Source organism: Eptatretus burgeri, chromosome 10 (assembly GCF_056783735.1).
Source record: "Eptatretus burgeri isolate ZD-2024b chromosome 10, Ebu_testis_v1, whole genome shotgun sequence".
NCBI lineage: Eukaryota > Metazoa > Chordata > Myxini > Myxiniformes > Myxinidae > Eptatretus > Eptatretus burgeri.
In genome coordinates, this window is record NC_140970.1 from 88444213 (window position 1) to 88467513 (window position 23301).

The following is a 23301-nucleotide window of genomic DNA, read 5'->3' on the forward strand; positions in this document are numbered from 1 at the left end:
AGGTATAGCACTTAAAGGAAACACAGCACAGCAAGGTGTCATCTTGTGCAAACTTTTATATTTCATATTTCAACATCGACTGCTGACATCGCTTCCAATAACAAATAAGGAAAAAAAAATTTTTCAAAATGTGAGGTACACAAAATGAGTCAAGTCTTCTGTCTATGAATGTACAATAATCGCAATGTTAGCTCCTGACTGATCTGCAATGGCTTTCATAAAAATACATGGTCTTCACACCATCAATATTGTTACGGTGCCGGTGCGTCGGCCGCTCGCCGACCGCTCTGACGGAGCCGCAAGTCGAGTCGGCCTGACCGATCGCCAGGAATATAGATCGTCGCCCGGATAAGTCCGAGTCGACGGGTCCTTGTACAAGAACCGAAATACGCCAATGGGCAGACCACGTGGGGTAGGGTCGATTGCCAATCTTCAATTTACCTAAATACCCACGTGATCCAACTACCGGGGTATTCCACCCTCGACGGAACTTGTACGGAACAAGCCGCTGAGGCGAGCCTGTCCCGTGTGCGATTCTGAGCGGATTAATCGCAGAGAACCGTCGGTCCAAATGTCCCCCTTTTACGGCAAACCAACGGCTAACTCCCAACACACGAAATGCTCAGTCAATGAAAGAATCGACGCGACGAGCTGAAAACATTTAACAATTGGGGTATTTATTAAGAATGGAGAACTAGGGAAGCACGTAAGAGCAGGACTATACCGACTATACGAAATGCAATACAATCATTTACAGCACACAAAGCACTTAACAGTTTCCTACTTATTAGATGGGCCCACAAACACACGTACGCGCACACACACACACACACACACACACACACACACACACACACACACACACACACACACACACACACACACACACACACACCCAAGAAATGGTGGCTGATGCCTTTCATAACTGACTCCAGCTCGGAGGACAGATGAGCTGAAACCCAGAACTTATCTCGAACCTCTCCACCTCGTGTGTTCTTCAAGCTGTTCGGACCCGGGCTCCAGCGAGAGCGAGCTGGATCCAATCGCCGTGAGCCGCGATCCTTCCCGAGCTCCAGCGAATCCTCTCGCGCTTCCGAACACGTGCTGGTGAGACGAGGCACCGATCCTTCCCGTCGATGCGTCGCTATCTCGAAGAACCACCTCCAAGATGAGGCCGATGAGTCGCACCAAGCCGGGAACCAAGTGGAGAACAAAAAGCTCCAAGAACCAAGAAGAGCCAGCCGAGCAACCAGCTCAACTCTCTTCCGATGAACAAAGCCTCTCTCTTCGACGAACCAAGCCAGAGCCCAAAAAGCAAACCGAGCCAAGCAGAACCCGAAGGTCTGCTGAAAAGCCAAGCCGAAGCAAAAAGCTCTCCAAACAGCCTCCACCTCACCAAGCAGAACTGAAGCTCACTGAACCAAAAGTCTCAACCCTCGCCAAGCAGAGCCCAAAGGCCTGCTAAAAAGCCAAGCCGAAGCAAAAAGCTTATTAAAAGCCTCAAGCAGAAGCCGAAGCTCTACTGAAAGCCCCAACCCTAACCCGAGCCAAGCAGAAGCCGAAGCTCTACTAAAAAGCCCCAAGCAGAAGCCGAAGCTCTACTGAAAGCCCCAACCCTAACCCGAGCCAAGCAGAAGCCGAAGCTCTACTAAAAAGCCCGCTCGAACAAAACAGAGGATCTCTTCTTTATTCTTCTCCGCCCCCTCCCCCGCTCCCGGCGTGACTCATGCCCTCGTGCTCCATCCCCCGCTCAACCACGGGTGGGAGGGAGTTGTTTACGTCCCGTGATTCAGGACGGGTGGGTTCTTCTTCCTCTTCACAGAAGAGGGGGAGGGGCGTCTCCATTGTGTTGGGATCGCTCTCTAACTATTAAATTGAATCGCAGCACACTTAATCGATTTCTGCCCATTAAACAATGGAAGGTGAGCTATCTCGGGAACAAGCACTTATCGACATGGCTGACTAAAGGAACCTGAATGTTGTGTGCAATCGAATTCCCAATTCGTTACAATATGTACAAGCCACCATCAGAACTCCTCAGACCTAGTGACCTCCCCACTGCACCACCCCCAGCTCTTTACAAAGGTGACTTCAATTGCCAACACCAGGATTGGGGCAACAACTACACCACACCAAATGGTGAGGTACTTTGTAATTGGGAATTCCAGTCTGATCTCACTCTTCGATTTCATCGTCATGAACCAGCAACTTTCCACTAAAGCTGCTGGAACACCACTACAGACCTTGATCTAGCGTGGTGGCAGGGCAACAGCATTGCTACACCGACAAGACTGGTTTTACATTGCTTTCCACACTCCCACTATAGACCTGTCCTCATTAAAGGAGCCCCTCTATTGATCCCAACGCCCTTCCTTCCAGCTAAGAGATGGAATTTCCACAAGATGAACTGAGATGGCTACAGAGAAATGATAGATGACAAGGAGGCCACACTTCCTCCCTCAGACTCCCTTAACATCGAGGCGGCATATCTTTATTTTGGTGATGGGATTAGTGCAGCCTCCAAGTCCTTCATTCCCCGTGGCTGCCGCACAACATAATACTAGGCTGGGATCCCAAGTGCAAAAGGCTCTACGATGCCTCTATCCATGCACTTAATGAGGAGGAAACCTCTCCTGCAGCATCCAAGTTAAAATCACAATTGGATGAGGCTCACAAGTTACAAAGGGAAGAAGCTGTTGAAAGCACTGATTTTACCCACTTAATCGGCAAAGCCTGGCAGCTGATCAATTGCCCAACTGGGAGAACAGCAAAACGACAACCCTCCCATTACTCCAGATTTAATTGCCCCTGGACTCATTAACAACGGCAGATATCCGCAACTGGATAAAGCTTTCTCCAGCAATGTCAAGTCCAAGCATCAGGAGATTAGGCACCCAGCACCTGTTGATCTTGGCCTCACCAAAGAGGTTTCACCATCTGAACTCGAGACGGCAATTGATAAACTCAAGCATGGTAAGGCCCCAGGCCTAGACAATATTCATGCTGAACAGCTCATCTATGCTGGCTCATCTTCTTGACTGGTTGAAAACCTTCATGTCACACTGCATTGCAATAGCTCGAGTCCCACTGTCGTCAGGTTCACCATGTACCTGAAACGTGGTCCCATGGGAATTGCGTGCCAAAAGCGATTTTATTGTTTAAATGGCATCTATACGGTCTTAGTAGACAGAAAAAATTGGGTGGCAATTTTACGTTTGAAAATTTGGGTTTTTGTGGGGGCTTAAACGGGGGGACCGTCATTTCGCAGTTTATCGCCCGAAATGAAAGCGCTAATATTGATATAACTATTTTTATCTCTTAAAATATTAACAGGAAAATTATGAAAAAAAATCAGGTGTATTCCTCATATCATCATTCATTTATGTACCAAATATTTAGTTGATATCGGAAATAATTATTGAAGTTTATGTATTTCCTTATGAAGTTTATGTAGATATGCACTTATGAAGAAGTTCACCCGTTTCGAAGCAAGGCCTGTTGATATTCAACTATAACGGACGTGATAATGAACTCACTCACCTGCATCATTTGCGATAAAGGCAAGCGGAAGGTGTACTGAATGTTACATCAGATTCTATTGGTAACATAAAGAACTTTGCCGAGAAGCGAGCACAGTATGGAGAAACGCAGTATGCACCTCTGGCTGAAAATCTGTCAAAGTTGTCTGCATCTGATACGGAAAACATCCATTACCACAAAGAATGTTACAAACTCGTAGTGCACAAAGGTATGCTGGAGAGAGCCGAAAAAAGATTTTGTGAAACATCATCCAGTGAATCACAAATGCGACCAGCTCAACTCGGACGTCCATCCTTGGCACATGATGAGGATTCTGTCAGACGTGTTCGCAGGTGTCACCCAATGGAGCCAAAGACCAAGTCCTGTGCTTTTCTCTGTGATAATCCGACAGATGGAGAGTTGCATCTTGTCCTGACAGATACGATGAGGACCCGCTTTCTGGACATAAAAACGAAGACACGTGATGACAAAGTCCGAGCAAACCTGTCACTGTTGCTTGAAGTTGGTGATGCCGCTGCAAATTAAATGTGGTATCACAGAGATTGTTTACGAAATGTTGAACGCCAATGCTATTCTTTCAGATTTGATTGTACTGGGGTCGATGATAATATCACCAAGCATATGTGTGACAATGAAATTGTAAATGCAGTCAAATGTTCGCTCTCGTCTGGTGCTGTTCTAAGTATGAATGATGTTAATTATGAGTATCTGTCAACTTTGACTGAACATGGTGTTAGTGTGGATAGCTCCGACTTCAAACGCCACCTAAAAAGTTTGATAACAGAAAATATCAGTACTGCTGAATTTGTCAGGCCCCATCGACTCAATGAAAGTGAGTATATCATCAATAGTAAAACCCTTTCAGTTGCTGTTGGTAAAGTAGTACCCCAAGATTCGGGGGAAAACACTTAGCGACATTGTTAGAGTTACTAAGTTTCTTCGTGATGAGTTGTTGAATTGCAAATATAAGTGGCACTTCACTGGTAACATGTCGTTTGAAAATCCACGAATGGTAGCTTTCTTTCTGAAGCAGCTACTCTTTGGCACAAATGCACACTCTGTTTCTGGTAAGCGGGATGGAGCCATAAAGAACACCGTCAGCATTGTATCACAAGTACTTGTGCAAAATGTAAAGAGCGTCAAGCAAGTTCGCCATAAGCCGAAGTCCGATGTTGGATTTGTGTCGCACACAGAGACACCGCTGAACATTGGCTTGGCACTCTCTGTACACAACAAAATATGCAGCAAACAGCTTGTCAACTTCCTGTCAGACCTACATCTTGGAACAAGCTACAGCAGTGTCCTCAACATCGAGAAGAGAGTGGAGTGTGGAGTGGTGGATATTGCATACCGACATTTGTCAAGAAGGGCAAATCAGTCTTCTTTGCCATAGACAACATCGACTTCCTGGAAGACACGTGCGATGGACAGAATACATTGCACAGAACAGTGGTCGTCATGAATCAAGAAGACACAGATGAAGGTGAAGTGGTGAGCCAGCCACTCATAATACCGGACAAAGTAACACCAGTAAGGCAGGATGTAGTGTACCTTGAAGACCCTCAGATCATCCCAAAGGTACCAAGTTTGATACCTACAAGGTCAACGCGAACTCTGGACTTCTGAAGAGATACGCCACAATGGACCGCTCTTGGATGCTTGCTTGGCATCTAGGCAACAACACTGTCCAATGTAACAGTGAAGATGTCACCATCAACACCAACACAAGCTTTGACGACCACACAGCAGGAGGTACTTTGACAGAAGACCGTTATCCGGTTGTGGAAGATGACAGCAATGAGGACACAACAATGCCAGCGATGAATGACCACCAACAAGCATCTTGGCCGACCAGTAGACTGAACAAACATCCACCTCAGCAGTCTCTCATGCCTACTTGGTCTGCAACAAATTCCTTGCTTCTGCAACTCAAAGATTGCAAGTCAACAAAGACACACAGTGAAGTTGTTGCACCACTCTTTTGACAGGCTCCAACGGATTATGCGACACTATATACCGTCTTTTCACTGACACAGAATATATCTGCTGTTGTGATGGGTCCTGACAGAAAAACTGTTATCACTCTCGACCTTGATCTCGATGAGAGAGCAGTGAAGATCCAAGAATCAGAGGGGAACACCAATTGGGTTCTACGTGCAGGGGAGCTCCACATATGTTTTGCAGCCCTGCATGCACTAGGAAAGTACATTGTTGGCAGCGGTCTTGACACGGTCGCCATCGAAAAGGGCATCTATTCTCCAACAACACTGCGGCACATCTATGGTGCGAAAGCATTCACGCAGGGTATCGAGTACCACACAGTAAATGCCTTGGCAAGCTACGTCATGAAGTACGAGCAGATTGATCCTGATGACACCTCAGTCATTGCAGAACAGTGCCAACAGCTCTGAGAATTTCTGCACAGTCGAAAGAAAGAAAGCACCACAGTCTTTGACAACATATGTGCAAGCTACACTGAGACTATCGACGAGAAGATGACAACATCAAACGATGGAGAAGTTGGTAAATTCCTCATGAATTATGTGCATCAAGTCGAGTGCCTACTACACTTAATCGGAGCGTGCAGACAAGGTGACTGGGAAGAATATTTGGCCGCCCTTGACAATCAGGTCAAGTATTTCTTTGTGCACGACCTGTACAAGTATGCCAGACTGATGCCATTTCATTTGGCTCAAATGAATGCACTGAAGACAGAGGACCCTGACACATGGAATGCACTTAAAGATGGTGACTTCTGTGTCAAGAATACAGGAACACCGTTCTGCAACCTGTTTGTGGATCAAACCCTCGAACAAGAAATCCGAAGACTCAAGGTAGTGGGAGGGATCACAGGAATGACGCAAAATGTGTCTGCACTGACTCGCTTCCTGCTGACAACACCAGAGTTGACCCGTATTGTCAGTGATTTCCGACACCACTACACTTTGACCACTGATGCAACTCAACAAGAACATTATCAATTATTAGGAACAATAGCCCAGCAGTTCGCTACAAATGTGGATAAAATGAAACATGGCCTTGAAGAACATTGCAAAACGAACCCATTCGCCACTGACATGCAGTTGGTGAACATTGGGTCAATGATGGCTGTACCTGAAAGTGTGAAAAGCGATATCCTGGACAGAGACTTGAAAGGGACGAATCAATATGAACAGTTTGTGGCTGACAGACCTGTAGATGCTTCTCCCGTTTCAATATGGGAGAGAATTGAGAAGAAGAAGCTGAAGACACACAGCACATGTGTGAAGAAGACAAGCTATGGAGTTGGACACAAAGTTGTGAAGCTTCGTGAAGATCACCAGTTACTAGCTCGCTTCCTAGTAATTCAACAGTCTCGACCACAACTAGTAGACAAATTGGGAGACACAATCGGAAACTTTGAAATGGCGGTCACCCCTCGTTCCCTCTTTGCAACAGATGGGACACTGCTGATCCCGAGTGACAAGAGCTCGTTCATGAAGGAAATAGAGTCATATACACCACCAATAACTGGATCAGACAACACTACACCACGCATCCAAGAGGTACCAACTGAAATCGTTGCTCTCACCAACGATGACGGAATGGAGGGTACCACAGAGGGCGTAGAAGAACATCCAGAATCCATCAAGGATTATGTCGGTCTGCACCCAACAAGTTACTCTGTTGACGATGATGAGTTGGGGTTGATGGAATCCAGGTTCGCCAGAGAAAGGGTCATCATCATTGATGGACAAGCGGTCGTACAGGGTATGAAGAAGCTTCCAGTGATGCACACAATTAGTGACCTAGCTGATGCATTTGTCAAGAGAATAGACAACATGATGAATTTGTACAGTGAAGGACGAATCATCTTTGACCGCTATATAACGGGATCTATGAAAGAAAAAACACGTTCCAAGCGAGCAGGCTCAGCACAACCAGTGAAGTTCATAATACAAGACGCGATGAACATACGCAATGTTCCTTTGAAGCTTCTGCTATCTCATGTAGACACCAAGTCCCAGCTCACAGAATTTCTTGGGAAACGATTGCTGAAACATTTCTCTGGGAGTAACAAAGGGCTTGTTGTTGTGTATGGGTCATCAGCATCCACCGATGCAAACAACATCATCAGTCAGAATATGTCCACTCACAATCACGAGGAAGCTGACACACAGATCCCGCTTCATGTCATCGATGCAGCAAGACAAGGAACGTCAACGCGAGACATGTATGTGTGGTCCCCAGACACATGTGTTCTTGTTGTTGTTAGATCTTGTTGCCAACCACACCATCCCAGGACAATTGAAGATGTTGACTGGCAGAGCGAAATTCTTCCAGACAATTGACATCAAAGAGAGGTGCACTGCGGTTGGAACGGAGAAGTCAAAGGCTTTGATAGGACTGCACAACTTCACTGGCGCGGATTGGGGTGGAAAGTTCTTCAGTATATCGAAGAAAGCGTGGATAACCAAGTTCCTGCAACTACCTTCAAGCAGCAAGATTATCAAGACTTTCCAGATCTTTGATGTCCAGACAGTCTTCCTGAAGCTGATGTTGTCAATGTCGAGACGTTCGTCTGCAGTGTATACTCCGGCAAAAGTTTGTGCGTCACATTGCCAGATCTTCGATGGGAGCTGTTCAAGGTCAAGAATTTGGAGGGTGAAAAGCTTCCACTGACGCGAAGCACTCTGAAACCTCACATACAGCATGCCAACCTGATGTCCAGAGACAAAACCTACCAAGAACCAAGGCCAAAGAACCTGCTCCCAGAGGGCAATGGATGGAAACTAAATGACGACAAAAACCTTATACCAGTACAATGTCTCGAAAAGCCAGCACCACGTGTAGTACTTGAACTAGTTAGATGTGGATGCAAAGGTGCGTGCAAAGAGAAAGTGAACTGTTCATGCCATAAAAATCGCTTGCCATGCACAGCATTATGCAAATGCACCGACTATGGAAACGTGAATGACTACAGTATTTGTGACGAAGATGACATGTAGCCAATCAGTTAGCCAATGTATTAAGATCAGCAAATGACCCAATAAGATTCATTTAAGATTCTACATTCATTTAGTCTATTGTTAGTATTCATCTAGATGTTGAGTGGAGTAATTACTGGTGGTAAAAGCTGGTATGAATGTGTGATGATTATTTCCTTTATTTGTATCAGTGCTATGAAGTCATGTCATGAATATTACATGTTTTATCATATAATACTGTTACGGCTGTGGAAATTTGCAATACACCATAAAGGTCCTCAGATCAGTTATGACGCTAAGTTTATGTGCAGATAGGTCCCCACCGTTGTTTAAAGGGATTTCTTCACGTTTTGCCGGGATGCGACTCTTTGAGATAGGGTTTTTCTTTATCTATCGTTATTTTGAGCCACCATTGCAACAAAGCTCCACGCAAACAACCGCCACCACCAACTACGCCACAACGACAACCACGCTCACACCACCACCACAACAATCACCACCATCTTCGCCACTACGCCCGCTTATGAACGCCATCCTTTACGGACCACGGTAGGACGGTTTCCGCGTCGGAAACCGTTCGAGAAGGATTGGCAGGACAAAAGCTCCTGTGAGCCTGTGGGGTTTTTTTCCCACCTATTTTCCCCGCGCTTGGTGTGAAGGGAAGGGGGCAGGGCAGCTCGCTTCCGATTGGTGGATGCACGGCGTGAGGCGGTCGGAGTGAGGGAACGCCCCTTTTCGGGAACTTCTTGAAGGGAGGCGGAGCCGAAAACGGGGTGGGGCGAAGGGCGGAGCCCCGTGCTATAAAGGGCGGACCGCACGCGGAGCTCTCTCTTCTCGCTTCTTGCCTCTTCTGGGTCTTCTTGGTTCATGCGTTTCTTGGTTCATGCGCTTCTTGGTTCAGGTTCTTCTGTCTTCTTGTTCTTCTTGGTTGAACGCTTCGTCTTGGTCCATGAGCTCTCGTTGCTTGAGCTCTCTGTCTCCCTCTCTCGGTCCTGCGCTCGTGGTCCGGCGTGCGGCCTGTTGGTGGAGACGAGGACTGGAGGCGCCGCAGTACAGCCTGTGGTGGACCTGCGCGTCCGGACGAGGAGAGTGCCGGAGAGGGTTCACTGGCCACGAAAGGGAGGTCCTTTCTTTCCCTTTTATTTTTGTATGCATGGTGTGGCGCCATCTGCCAAGTAGAACTGCTTAAGTGTCTGTGCTTGTAAATAAATCCTTGATTTATTCGGTGGTATTGCTTTTTATTGCATTTCTTTGGCTGTACATATTGCATGACTGCCCTTGCGTGTGTGTAAATAATAAATGTGCTTGTTGAACTGTTTTCCGTTCGTTGCGTCCTTTCCCTGTTTGAAAGTGCCATCTTACTTTGTGGAATAATTGGTAGTGGGGTTTGAACACCCGAGTAAAGAAGAATCACTGAACCGTCGAGGTCGGCGATAACACCGCTCGGTTATCCCTGTAGTACGGAACGAACCGCTTAAGCGGTTCGTGTCCTAAGCCGACCTGCGGCGTGGTGCAACCCCTCTGTAGGTTACCCGCGCGGGTATTTAGGTATATCGACTTTCGGCGATTCACCCTATTTTGCGCGGGTAGAATGTGGACTGGGTTGTGGTGAGGTTAAACCCCCACCCGTGACTGGCGCCTGGCAGTAGTTCCAAGGAGGGTCATGACTGAATTGTCCGTCCGGTGGGCGACACGGCTGCCATTGGAGTTACGCGGCCGATCGCACGCCAGGCAAGCCAGAATTCGTAACAATACATTTGTCGTTTTTTTCATATATATATATATATATATATATATATATATATATATATATATATATATATATATATATATATATATATAAACATACACAATCATATCGTGTAAATATCACAGTATATGCCTAAATAATGTAGCAAAGGAAAGGCAATTCCTGACACTAACTGGTGCTGAGGTTGTTAAAATCTTCTAGTCACGGATGACTTATTTCTGCATTGGATACTTATCTGGGAAGAACATACTTCATAAAATATTGCTACGTTACTATCATCGATTAGGCCTAGCATTCATTTATTGTACATATATTAAGTTAGACTTGTTTATAGTAGGAGACAATCAAAGGTGCTGAAATGGACAAAATCTTAACCTGGTTCAGAGAAGGTGGATATCGTGGTTCACATACTCTGCATGTACAAATAATATATTTGTTAATACATCAATAATTATTCAGGATATCAACTAAATATTTGGTACATAAATGAATGATGAGATGAGGAAGACCTTATTTTTTTCATAATTTTCCTATTAATATTTTAAAAGATAAAAATAGTTATAACAATATTAGCGCTTTCATTTCGGGCGATAAACTGCGAAATGACGGTACCCCCGTTTAAGCCCCCACAAAAACCCAAATTCCCAAAAGTAAAATTGCCACCCAAGTTTTTCTGTTTATTAACACCCTATAGATGGCATTTAAACAATAAAATCACTTTTGGCACGCAATTCCCACAGCATGACACGGTGAACCATACTACTGGGCTGGAAGACAACTCATGTAGCTATCCCCAAGTCCAACAAACCGAAAAATGACCCAAAGAGCTACTGCCCGATCTTGTTCCTGTCAGTTCACTTTAAATTGTTTGAAAGGGTCACCCTGAACAGGATAGTGTTCAGGGTCACCTGAATGAACAAGCAGGTTTCAGGATGAACAAGCAGGTTTCAGGAAACACAGGAGCACAGAAGATCAGGTGCTGGCTGTTACAGACCATATTGAGGATGCTTTTGATGCAAACACAAAATGTGCACTCATGATTGATCCCTCATCTCCCTATGACATTGTATGTCATAGGCAGACCACAGCCTGTTTCTCAAGATAAATAATGCTCTTCAAGAAAGATGCATAGTACAAGTCATCAATGAGATAATCTTCAACTGCTGTTTTTGCGTGCTGATAAACGGACGACCCAGCCAGACCAGGACCCTTAAGAATGGTGTACCCCAAGGCTCTGTTCTTGCTCTGTCCGATACTTTTCAACGTATTCAGGTATTTTTTTTTCAGGTTGTGGAGCAGGCCTTGTCGTGTGATATTTACACAATGAACAACTATTACCATAAATGGCTATTACTGATAAACTATTAGCACAATGAACAACTATTACCATATTACCGTCTTAATGTGCAGAAGACCACCCACTCAGCTTTTCACCTGAGCAATAAGGATGCCAATAGACTACCACAAGTTTGATTGAATGGTACTCAAATTACTTTTACCAACACACTGACCTGCCTTGGTATTAAGTTGGACAGGGCCCTTACTTTCCACAACCATGCTGAGGATGTGGTTGGAAAAATGGTAGCAAAGGGTCAACCTGTGAAGGAAATTATCAGATCATGACTGGGGAGCAGATTTCATAACCCTACACTCCACCACACTGGCATTGGTGCACGTCTCAGCAGGTGCATGCGTTGCTGCTTGGGGTAGAAGCATGCACACAAGGAAAGTGGATGTCCAGCTCAATTCTGCCCCGAGTCATCAATGACTACCTCAGACCGACATGCACCCACCACCTACCTCTCCTCGCTAGCATCCCGTCTCACCACCTAAGGCGAGAAGCAGCAACCAGACATGCTACACTCAAAGCTTTTCACTCTGAAGTTCATCCCCTCTACAACAATATGTATGAACCAATGCAAACTCAATGACTCAAGCATCAGAAACCTTTCAACAGGGCAGCCCAGTCTTACATCAAGGCTGATAGTTCAGAGAGCAGAAAACAGTGGCTCCAGAATGGAAAAGGTGAGTGGAAAGGGTGGAAAAGGAGCCAATCTGAAGGCAGACTGCAGCACCTGCCACCCATTTCCATCTCTCCAGCTGGCTGCAGAATTCCAAGAAAGGAGTGGTGCCACCTGAACAGACTGCGAACAGGCATTGGACGCTTTAAGGCTGGCATGTATATCTGGAACCTGGCTCACACAGCAAGCTGTGATTGTGGAGAACCCCAAATTGCAGAACACTTGGTGGAGGTGTGTCCCATCCACTCGGTGGTAGGAGGTTGGAACACTCCTGCAAAGCTTGATCACCAGGCCTAAGAACGGCTGAGATCTGCTGGGTTTACATCTTGAATGACTGACAATCGGACCACACGAAAGAAAGAAAGAAAAAAAAAAATCTTCTTTCTATCAGTCTTCAAATCACTATCCATATTCCAAATCCATCAATCAGAATTATACCCTTGTAAATATTTGCCAAGTCCATTCACAAGTTGGACCCATAGTCCATTCACATTACCTGCCATTTTACTCCCAAACCTCTGTTCACGCTTTCTAGGCCCTCAACTGGTTACAAAACCCTTCTTTATTTACAACGAGCTGCAGCACCCAGCATTGCCCAGGGAAATTCAACATGTATTAAAATATTACCTGGATGCCAAATTGGGGAATGTTGGCCTCATGGTTTTGGATGAATTACCAATCTTGGGTGTTGCAATATGTTCTTGGACTTGTATTGAAATGCTTCACCTTCTAAGAATGCCCCACATACTGACATGGAGGCTGCTTGCCTTTCACGTTGATCCTCAAGCTGAGCCTGTGTCTGCTCTTGAGTCTCAAGTGACTGAAGACAGCCATTCTCTTTGCACCTGATTTTTTTCTGCTAATCAGGGGTGGCAGTATTTATAATTCCCATGTGGCAGTATTTATAATGTAAGTAAGTAGGTTAAGATATTTCTTAACAGAAGTGTTCCCTTGGGAGTTCCAGACCAGAAGTGCTCCGGCAGGAATCTTCCCGTGCCAACCTTCATGATGCGGGAGATTAAAGTTAAAAAAAGCAAGAGACGGACTGCAGAGAGAAGGGTAAGATTAGAAGTAGGGGAGAAACGTACCAAGGGAACACAGTTTCCGTTATTAGCTTGCATATACTCGTATTATATGACAAACATATTATTCACAATCGGCCTACATATTACTCAATCGCGGCAGTGTAAATAACATATTCGCTTGAGGCCTGAACATGGAAGTGCTACAATAAACCTGTGTAAAACAATCTTTTTAATAACAGGCACACATTTAAACATGATGATAATTAAATGTGTTGACAACAAATCACGACAACCTCAACATACGATCTTCACAATACATATTACTCGATCGCTTCTGAGGAAAAAAAAAAATGCAGGCAGTGTATTAGCAAAAGATCCGATCGAGGCCTGTCGGCCAATTATGTTTTCTTTTAATTTATTGTTTTGTTTTATCCAAACATAGCCCTCGACCTTTCTCTGGATGAAAGAAGAGGCGATGCAAAGTTTGATTACACTGGCTCCTGCAGGGTTCGAATGCATAAAGGAACAAACACACAAACAAAACACTTTCTTTTTTATATCCTTATGATAATTCCCAAGGGGCCATCATCAAGGATGGATTGAATAACCTGAAGAAAGCTCTGCTGTCAGGTCAGGTATGGGAGCATGCACCAGAGTAGCGCGTCGCTGCGTCCACTTTCCGCTGGTACTCCGGGGGCCTCCGTCTGGCCATCCCCCAAGCAGATGCCAGGCCCATCCCCATCTCCTTGAGATGCCGGTCAACCTGCTGCAACCACGAGGCACGTGGTCGGCCCATTGGCCTCCTCCACTTACAGACTCCCTCGCTGAGAGAATCTGGTGAGCAGGATCAGCGTCAGGAAAACGAGACACATGTCCATACAGCCGCAACTGACGCTCACGGACTATGCAGGTAACAAATCTCATCCGAGTCTCTCTCAGCAACCGCTTGTTGGACACAAAGTCTGACCAGCGAGAGCCAAGGATTCTCCGAAGAGACCTGGTACCAAAGGAATTAAGTCTCCATCTCAGATCCTTGGTCAGAGTCCAAGTCTCGCATCCATAGAGCAAGAATGGAAGCACCAAGGACCTGAAGTCTCGGACTTTCGTCCTCCCTCACAGGTACCGGCAGTGCCCCACCCCATGATCCAGTGAATCCATGACTCCCCAGACCTGACCCAGACATCTATTGACCTCTGACTCACAGCCAGCAGAGCCATGAATATCACTGCCAAGGTAAGTGAATCCCTCCATGACCTCAACATCCTCACCACAAACAGGCACAGACATCCTCACTCTCTGCTGTAGCCGCAGCAAAGACTATTCTTTCTGAACGAGCACCTTATGCCAAAGCTCCAGTAGCGGCTTGTGCTAAGGGTTGCCAGAACGGGAACCCTTCACAATTTGGATGTGCAAGTACACCACCATGTCAGATCATGGCTCAGGTTGCCAAAAGACACACTTGTTGCTATTTTCATGTTCGGAAACGTCATGGCACACGTTTCTTGTCCGCAATGGCAGACAGGCCGCAATCACATGCTGAGACGTCAGTGGGCATTTAGGTCTCGGATGAGTGCTGCATATGAGCGATGTACGGCTAAGGCCAGGGGAACAGGACCAGTCTGTGGGCTAATGGACCACTGGATGGGTAATGAAAAGGAGCCTGAGCAGCAGCACTCCGGGAGAGACTTGCCGAGGTACGGCTTGGATGGATGCTATATTGGAGCCAGATCAGACCAGGTATGGGCGCAATGTGCTGGAGAAGTGCATCGCTGCATCCACTTTCCACCGGTACTCCAGTGGCCTCTGTGGCCTAAACTGGGGTTACCCCAGTTTAGGATGGAGATTCCCATCTTGTGAGAGAAGCAGTTCCGAGGACTGGAGCAGTTGGATAGTCCTGACATTAAGGTCATTTTAGGGACGAGTTTGGGTGACGAGGTGAGGAGCAGAAACACGTGCAGCCTGCAGTACAGGAGGGAGTGTCCAAAATGTGCCTCACAGGCAGATAGAATTAGAGACAAACTGTAACATGGAGCATTCAATGGTAGAGGCCTGGTTGCAGCGGCTAAGGTACCCAAGCCACAGAGCTGGGTATGAGGACCCTCCCACTTGCAATCAGATTGTGCATTTATAGACTCGTTTAAGGTTCGGGATAATTTTCTCCCTTCCAAATAGAGAGTCGCCATTGGCAGTCACGAAGCGGATCCTTAATGTGATGGGTTGTCATGCAAAAGAAACTCTCTCTCATTTCCCAGGCATGCATCAGGACCTACAATGCCAGGATTAAGCAAAATGATTATATGTCACGATTTGTGTGCAGTCAAACTCCGGCAGCATGGGTTTGTATCAGTCGAGGAACCTCGGATCCCCACTTCGGCAGGTATCCAAAAGCAGGATATTATCGCATCTAGGGACAGGAAACCTGTGGTTCTCAACATTTACGGAAATGAGACACTCTCAGGGTGCCTGCTGAGCAAGAGAAGAAAAGGAAGCACGACCACATTGCTGAGGTTAGGAACTTGGTTAAAGGTGGTCCAGAGCAGATGAACCACCATGAGTTTCCAATATTATGATGAATTGGCACAGAGTTTGTGTGCTGGAATCAGCACACATGCTCCACAGCCTCGGCCTTTCAAATGGCGACTTGAAATTCATATTGGTCATTGTCATCGAGCAGACCGCAGTCATTCAACGAGTTCTAGCAGGCCGCAATCACATTCCGAGACGTCAGTGGGCGTTGAGGTCTCAGATGAGTTCTGCATATGAGCGATGTACGGCTAAGGCCAGGGGGACAGGACCAGTCTGTGGGCTAATGGACCACCAGATGGGTAATGAAAAGGAGCCTGAGCAGCAGCACTCCGGAAGAGACTTGCTGAGGTAAGGCTTGGATGGATGCTATATTGGAGCCAGATCAGACCAGATATGGGCGCAATCTGCCAGAGAAGTGCGTCGCTGTGTCCACTTTCCACCGGTACTCCAGTGGCTTCTGTCTGGCTACCCTCCAGGCATACTCCTGGCCCATCCCCATCACCTTGAGATGCTGATCAACCTGCTACAACCATGAGGCACGTGGTCAGCCCATTGGCCTCCTCCACTCACGAGGCTCCCTTGCTGAGAAAATCTGGTGAGCAGGATCAGCGTCAGGAAAAACGAGCCATGTCCATACAGCCGCAGCTGACACTCACTGACTACACAGATAACAAATCTCATCTGAGTCTCTCACAGCAACTGCTTGTTGAACACAAAGTCCGACCAGTGATAGCCAAGGATTCTCCGTGGAGACCTGGTACCCAAGGAGTTAAGTCTCCATCTCAGATCCCTGGTCATAGTACAAGTCTCACATCCATAGAGCAAGACTGGAAGCACCAAAGACCTGAAAACTCAGACTGAAAGCGCTGAAGCGCTGACGAACTGTAGTAACAACTGGAAATAAGTCAGATATGGAACCACCACATCTCACAGCACTCTCAGTACCAGAGTATAGCTCAGACATCAGATTGATCAGTTTTGGAAGAACCCCATGAAGACCAAGAATCCTCCAGAGGGCATCCCGATTCACTGAATCAAACACGTTGCAGAGATCAATATCGGCTGCAAGCAGCCCCTGCCAAAACTCTCGTCTGCGTTCGGTGAGGACCTGAAGAGCAAGGATACGGTCAATCGTTTATCTCTTTGGTGTAAAGCTTGACTGCTCTGGGCACTGGTGCTCAAGCGGATGGTGGCGAACCCAAGACTAAAAGAGTATCTTGTCTGGAAAAATCATCAACCACAGACTCAAGTGTGGCATAGAATGCGTCCTTCACCGTGAGATAACTCGCCTCAGTTGGAGCATATACAGAGACAAGGGAAACAACACTCAAGGAGTGACGAATCCTTAGTCTCATAATACTCTCGTTGACCAGTGTTTCCTCAATTATCATGGGTGTCAGCTTATTGGACACAGCTAGAGCAACTTCTTAGGCATGGTAACCATCAGAGCGACCAGACCAACAGCAGGTGTAACCACCCACCATGATCTCGCCACTATCCGGTCTCTGAACCTCACAGAGTGCTGCAATACCAATGTTCAAACACTTGATATCAGATGATAACAGAGACAGGTGATCATCCTCTCTTAGGAATAGGACATTCCAGGCACCCACCCGAAGGGACCGCCTCAGGTTAACCCAAGGAGACCACCGTCTGGTGGACAGCACCTCAACACCACTCCACCAAACACCACTGCATTCTGACGCAGGAAGTTTACCCCGTGTTTTTTCCTCCTATCAAAGTCAAAAATAATTTAAAATCACTCCTACATTGGAGTGATTGAGAATTAAGGCTAAACTCTTGAGGGAGAGGCCTGACCAGTTGAGAGACCACCAGCCGGGCAGTGAAAAGGAGACTTTATGATAGTATCCAGAAGAGATCTGCTGAAACAAAGTGCCTGTAAAGATAAAGCATGCCGTGTGCTTTGTCTTTGTGGGTCCCGTACCCCATAACATTGTGGGCACAGTGGACAATGATGTCTAACAGTAGCCAAATGCCTGGTCATCTAATTAGTGACACACATGAATGGATCAACAAAAGACATGCTGTGTTTCCCAACTGGTCCTTCGCAGTACATTGGTGCGCAGTGAGTATGGCTGGGGAGACACCACATGGTGCCGTGAGGCCGCAATGGCATCCACCGCGTGGTGAGCATTGCCACACAGAATAGGTTTTCTCTTGCCTATCTTGTCTTCTCTCTGTATCCGGCTCATCACCCTGAATGAATGCGCTAAGGCAAATTATTAAGTTCTGTCATGGTTCCGAAGGCATGAAGTGTTATGATTCATTTGATAATTTGATTGCTGCTTATGCGGCCATGCCTTCTTCTTCTTCCAAGCCCAATATTTGTGTTAAAAAACAAAAAACCCTGGTTTTGATGAAAATTGTGTGGTCATCGGGAAAACAACTCCACAGCACATAGAGAATTGGAAATAAACCCGTTAGGCAATTTGGATCAGCACATTTAAGTGCCACCATGAGCGAAATGCTGACAAAGCTCCGCTCAGCTATTTGACAAAGCTCCGCTCAGCTGTTGGTACATTTGTGTCCGAGAAACCGATTCACACCCAAATTATACAGGTGGATGTGGAGATCTCTTGTCCATCACACTTTCATCGGCTTGTTGGTCTTGAAGAACCATGACCGTTACACTACTATTCGATTTGTCTGCCGATGCAGACTGACACTGGCATGAGGTCTCATACTCCTCATTTAATTTTTGACAAGTGATAAACTCCACGTTCCATTTGGCAAACTGCTATATGTCTCAGCAGGTAGTCTTGTGATTTGTGATGCACCGTTTTTACAGCCATTTTTCCCTGCATTTTTCCCAGGGGTTTGGCTTTTTCTTGAGGCAATGTTTTATGGCCGGATGCCCTTCCTGACGCCAACCCTGGTCGCCTCTTACGACACACAGGGATATGGTACACCTATTCTAACCGGGGCATACACCGGGACCAGTCCACTGGTACTCATTTCACCGACCTCGTAAGGATGACAGGCTGAGTCAACCCCCTGGTGTTAATTCAGCAGCCAACGGGGCTTGAACTCAGGACCCTGGATCCCAAGCCACCACCCTAACCACTAAGCCAACACCAGCCATGTGATTTGTGATGCACCGACTTATATTTTGTGAACAGCGATAAGTTTAGTCGTTTTGGTGTCCAGTCTTGAATTCTCTTTGTGACTTGTTACTACGCTGCAGCTGTATTGGAAGAATGAAATTGCTCGCTGGTTTACAGCCTCAAATTTTGTTTCTTTGGAAGAGTTGTGTTTTCAGGATTCGCCATATTTTACAGAAACAGCTGATCAACTTGCCTTGTGTATTAATTTTTGGCAGATTTCCTGGCCCTTTCCTACCTGTACCAGTGTATTAGTATTTCTAATGTATGATGTTTTGCTTTCAAGCACCTGTGTTGCTGTTCGAGTCTATTTTCATTTTTGATGCTTTGCCTATTACAAGGTTTTCCTGCTCAAATTAATTTAATCATTTTATTCCAAGTACTGTATCAGTGCATCCAAGATGCAAGCCAATGTGATCTAATGGTATAGTCTCCAAATTTGAAGATTTATGTAAAAAATTTCGTTCATCATTAAAACCTCAAAAAAGTTTTCCTTTACCATCAAGTGCCCATGCCTTATGCATGTGGTATGCTTTCCAGTTTAGACGATCTCCTCTCTTACACTGTGTTGTTGTACCACTGTAATTTTCAGTGTTGTTGATATCAAGGAGTTCAACAACAACACAGCAAGGAGTTCTTACTGTGTTGTTGAGGTAAGCACTTATTTTGTTTTGTGCTGGAGCAGGGCTCTGCCTCATGGTAAGTTTAGGATCTTCTTCATCACAAGCATTATATTTTTGGCACATTCCAGCTACTTTGTGTCCACACTGGCTTAATCCTAAGTTTATGAGAGCGGGTGTGTATCCATTCATTTCTCTTTTTACAATCCAATTTCAGGGGTGTATGCTGCAATAACCATCGTTGTTGGGCTTTTTTTGATTGTAGCCAGCCATGTGGCTCTGCCCACAAGGCCCTGGACCCTTGACTCCTTGAAGGGGGTCAAAGACTGCACTCAGAGGGGTTGTGCCCAGGAGGTTAAATTGCCCACCAGGTTGCTTACTTGTTCACTGGCTTTCCGCTTGCTGCCACACATCATAGCACTCAGTTCACACAGCATCATATATGGTGGAATGACATGCACATACTAAAACTTGCCTTGCGAACCATGCAATGGCCCAGCTCCATCAATTTCCTGCATCTCAGCAAGAAGAGCATCCATGCGAAAGGAGTGGGGTGGAGCCGTTTGCAGACCATTATGGCGCTGCAAAAACTCATTCACCAGCTTGCAAGAGGATGTAGGAAGAGCGAAAATAAATTGAAAAAGCAAATTAGAAAGATCTCAGCTTCAAGGGATTTTGACTATTCAATCTAAACAAACATTTTAACAAATTACCAAGATGATGATTATAATCTGAAATATAAATAAAAACACAGTTTCTGATCTTTACCTCCACTTCGCTACTCTGATCCAACGGCTTGGAAACCTGATTGTGGGTAGGAGGTAAAGGAAGGGAGATTTGGTTAAATGGCAGAAAAGCACATTGGACAAACCTCAAGTATTTTTCAACAATAACAATCACCACAAGTGGTACACTTTTATTTGTAGACCAACTTGAACAATAATCATCGTTTCTCTCATTACAAATGTTTGCTGTTGACATTATAATAAGCCAGAAGACAAAATACCAATTGCATTTTTTTTTGCAAAAAGGCAAATATTATTCATAAATGCCTATGTAACTGACATGGTGTTGGAAGTAGTAATGCAATGAATTACGATGCCAATACATTTGTGCCCCGTTTTACACTAGCAAGTTCAGGTGTGATGGGGGGAAAAAACAGTGATATTGTTGCGAATTCGCGCTCGCCGGCGTGCGAACGGCCACGTAACTCGAATCGCGGCACGTCGCCCACAGGACGGACAATTCAGTCGTGACCCTCTCGGAACAACGTCGGGAGCTAGTCACGGGTGGGGGTTTAACCCCACCACGATCGTGCCAATTGCCCACCCGCGTAGGATAGGGTTGTTCGCCAAACTCGACCTACCTAAGTACCCACGCGGATGGTCGACCGGGCGATCGTACCACGCCACAGGCCGACTCCAGACACGAACCGCTTAAGCGGTCCGTTCCGTGCTACAGTGATAACCGAGCGGTGTTATCGTCGGCCTGGACGGTTCAGATTAATTACCGGGATGTTGCACCCACTACGAACCCCTTACGTGAAGCAGGATGGAGAGTCAATAGAGAAAAGACGAAGCGAAACGGGCACAGTTCAACAAGCAAGCATTTTTATTCCGCAGCACACGGAAAAGCACGTAAGGCACGTATTTACAGTCATACAGTAATGCACATAAAGCAAATGAAATACAACAGACTAATGCGGATACACGGCAACACTTATACCGTTTTACTTCACAGACGGCGCCAACACACATTTACACAAAAGCAAAAGAAAGAAGCCACCCTCACAGAGAAGGAGGCAGACTGGCCCGTAGACCAAATGTGTGCGGGACCTAGAGGAGCGGCCAGGTCCGGGAGACCGGGGAGGTCTTACCCACGTCCTCGCGACGCGTTGGCGGGCAAGCCGCAAAGTGTCCGCGCCGCTGTGCCCCGACTCCGGGCCTCTGGCGTGCTTGTTGGCACCACGTTTGGGGTGGGGGAGAAACGGGGCCCCTTTTGCACTATCTCAGCGCGGGGGAAAGGGGAAATTGTTGATGCCCTGGGGGAGGGAGTGGCTGGCTGGCTTGGGTCCCGCGACGAGCGATCCCACACCGCAACCTCGTTGCCGACCGCCGTCCTTCTTGCCTCGGACCCGAGCTCCCTTGCCTGCAGTTCCACCGGTCTCCCTCGCCCGACTCTCTGCAACTCTTCTCCGTTCCACACTCTCCTCACCCGACTCCCCCGATGACTCTTTCTCACCCGACTCCCCCGATGACTCTTTCTCACCCGACTGACTCATTCGCCTTGCGCTCGCCTTCTTATAGGCGGGCAGGAGCAGCTAATATGCAAATATTCGGATCAGAATGACCTCGGGGGCAGAGCCACGCTCGCCCATTGGTCGGAGGAAACGGGGGCGTGAACCTCTCCTGATCCTAGAATTTGCATATATCGACTTCACACACACGCGCCTGGAGGCGGGGCCAAGCCGCCTCGCGCTCGCTAATTGGACGGAGGAGAAGTGGGCGTGAAGCGTTTCTGATCCGAGTTTTCCCCTCGGAAAGGCCGCCATTTGCGCTCGCGGCTCGGTGCGTTCGGCACCAATGGCTGAACGGGCCCGAGACAGCCCGACGTTCAGTGGTCACAGGTGGTGCAGGAATGGACGTAGAAGGATAGAGGTGAAGGTGGGAGGGTTTTCGGTGGTGAGGGTTGATGGTTATGGTGCCGTTTGGGAATGGCGGTGATGCGATGTTTGCGGGATTGAGTTGTGAAGGTAAAGGTCGTGGCTGTTGGCGTTGTTGTTGTTGTCTGAGGGTTGGAGCGTGGCTGTAGTTAGTGACGATGGCTGGCGTGGTGGTTAAGGTGGTTGTTGTGTGATGGCGGTTGAGACGTGGTTGGTTCAAAATAAAGATAGAACAGAAAAGTGGCTAACTTAAAGCCTTGCAGCCCGGATGAATCACATAAATTCCCTCTATACAACGGGTTTGGGTCAACTACACATGTACCTATGGAGATATCTCACCTGAGGGCCCTTTATGGTGTAATGCGAATTTCCACAGCCGTAACAATATCAACAACACTGAAAATTACAGTGGTACAATGGGATGTCGATCATGAGTTCCATAATACTATAGACTAAAATGTTATTGTCAGCTCAGGCCAGATCAGATCTGTGACTAGCTACAGGTATCATGTAAACTTGTACTCACCTGTTTTATTGTCGGGTTGTTGGTGACTAAACTGTCTCCCCCACCAGGTTTCCTGGTGAGGAGGGTGTATGGATATGGACACCCGGCAGGATTAAAAACAAAACCTGTCAAAGGGCAGAGGAGCTCCTTGTGAGCCAATGGCCATCCATAGCTGGTATCCAACTGTATCTGTGGATGGCCTCCTGCAGTTGGGTTACCCTTTTCTAGAAGGTTGGTGGCAGGATTTGCACTCTGGCCACCGTAAAACACCTCATTCCACAAAAAACACAAACGCAAATAAAACTGAAAAACAACTCTGTGCGAGTACCTCTTGTGCATTCTATACCACACTCGCATCTGTGGTTGATCAAGGCACCAGGCAAGACACTCTTCTTGTCTTGGGGGATGTCAATGCATCAACTGGCACTGAGAGGGATGGATATGAGATGTGTTGGTCTCCATGCGTCTGGAAATGTGAACCAAAACGGCACTAAGATCCTTGACATTGCAAGAAGTCATAGGCATGGGGTGGGTGGGTCATGGTTTCAGTACCCATAGCCTCA

At 46.7% G+C, this 23301-nt stretch overlaps 1 protein-coding gene across 3 annotated transcripts in view; it reads right to left on the reverse strand.

Annotated features, from left to right (window-relative positions):
• Positions 1-23301, reverse strand: part of PEX5L (peroxisomal biogenesis factor 5 like) — a 104048-nt gene that overhangs the window by 70766 nt on the left and 9981 nt on the right. For all 3 annotated transcript variants that reach the window (XM_085899253.1, XM_085899254.1, XM_085899255.1), the window contains 2 exons: positions 20340-20375; positions 20047-20173 (listed from right to left, as the gene is read on the reverse strand). In XM_085899253.1, coding sequence (XP_085755379.1) covers positions 20047-20173; positions 20340-20375 — 163 coding nt within the window. The remainder of the gene's footprint in view (positions 1-20046; positions 20174-20339; positions 20376-23301) is intronic.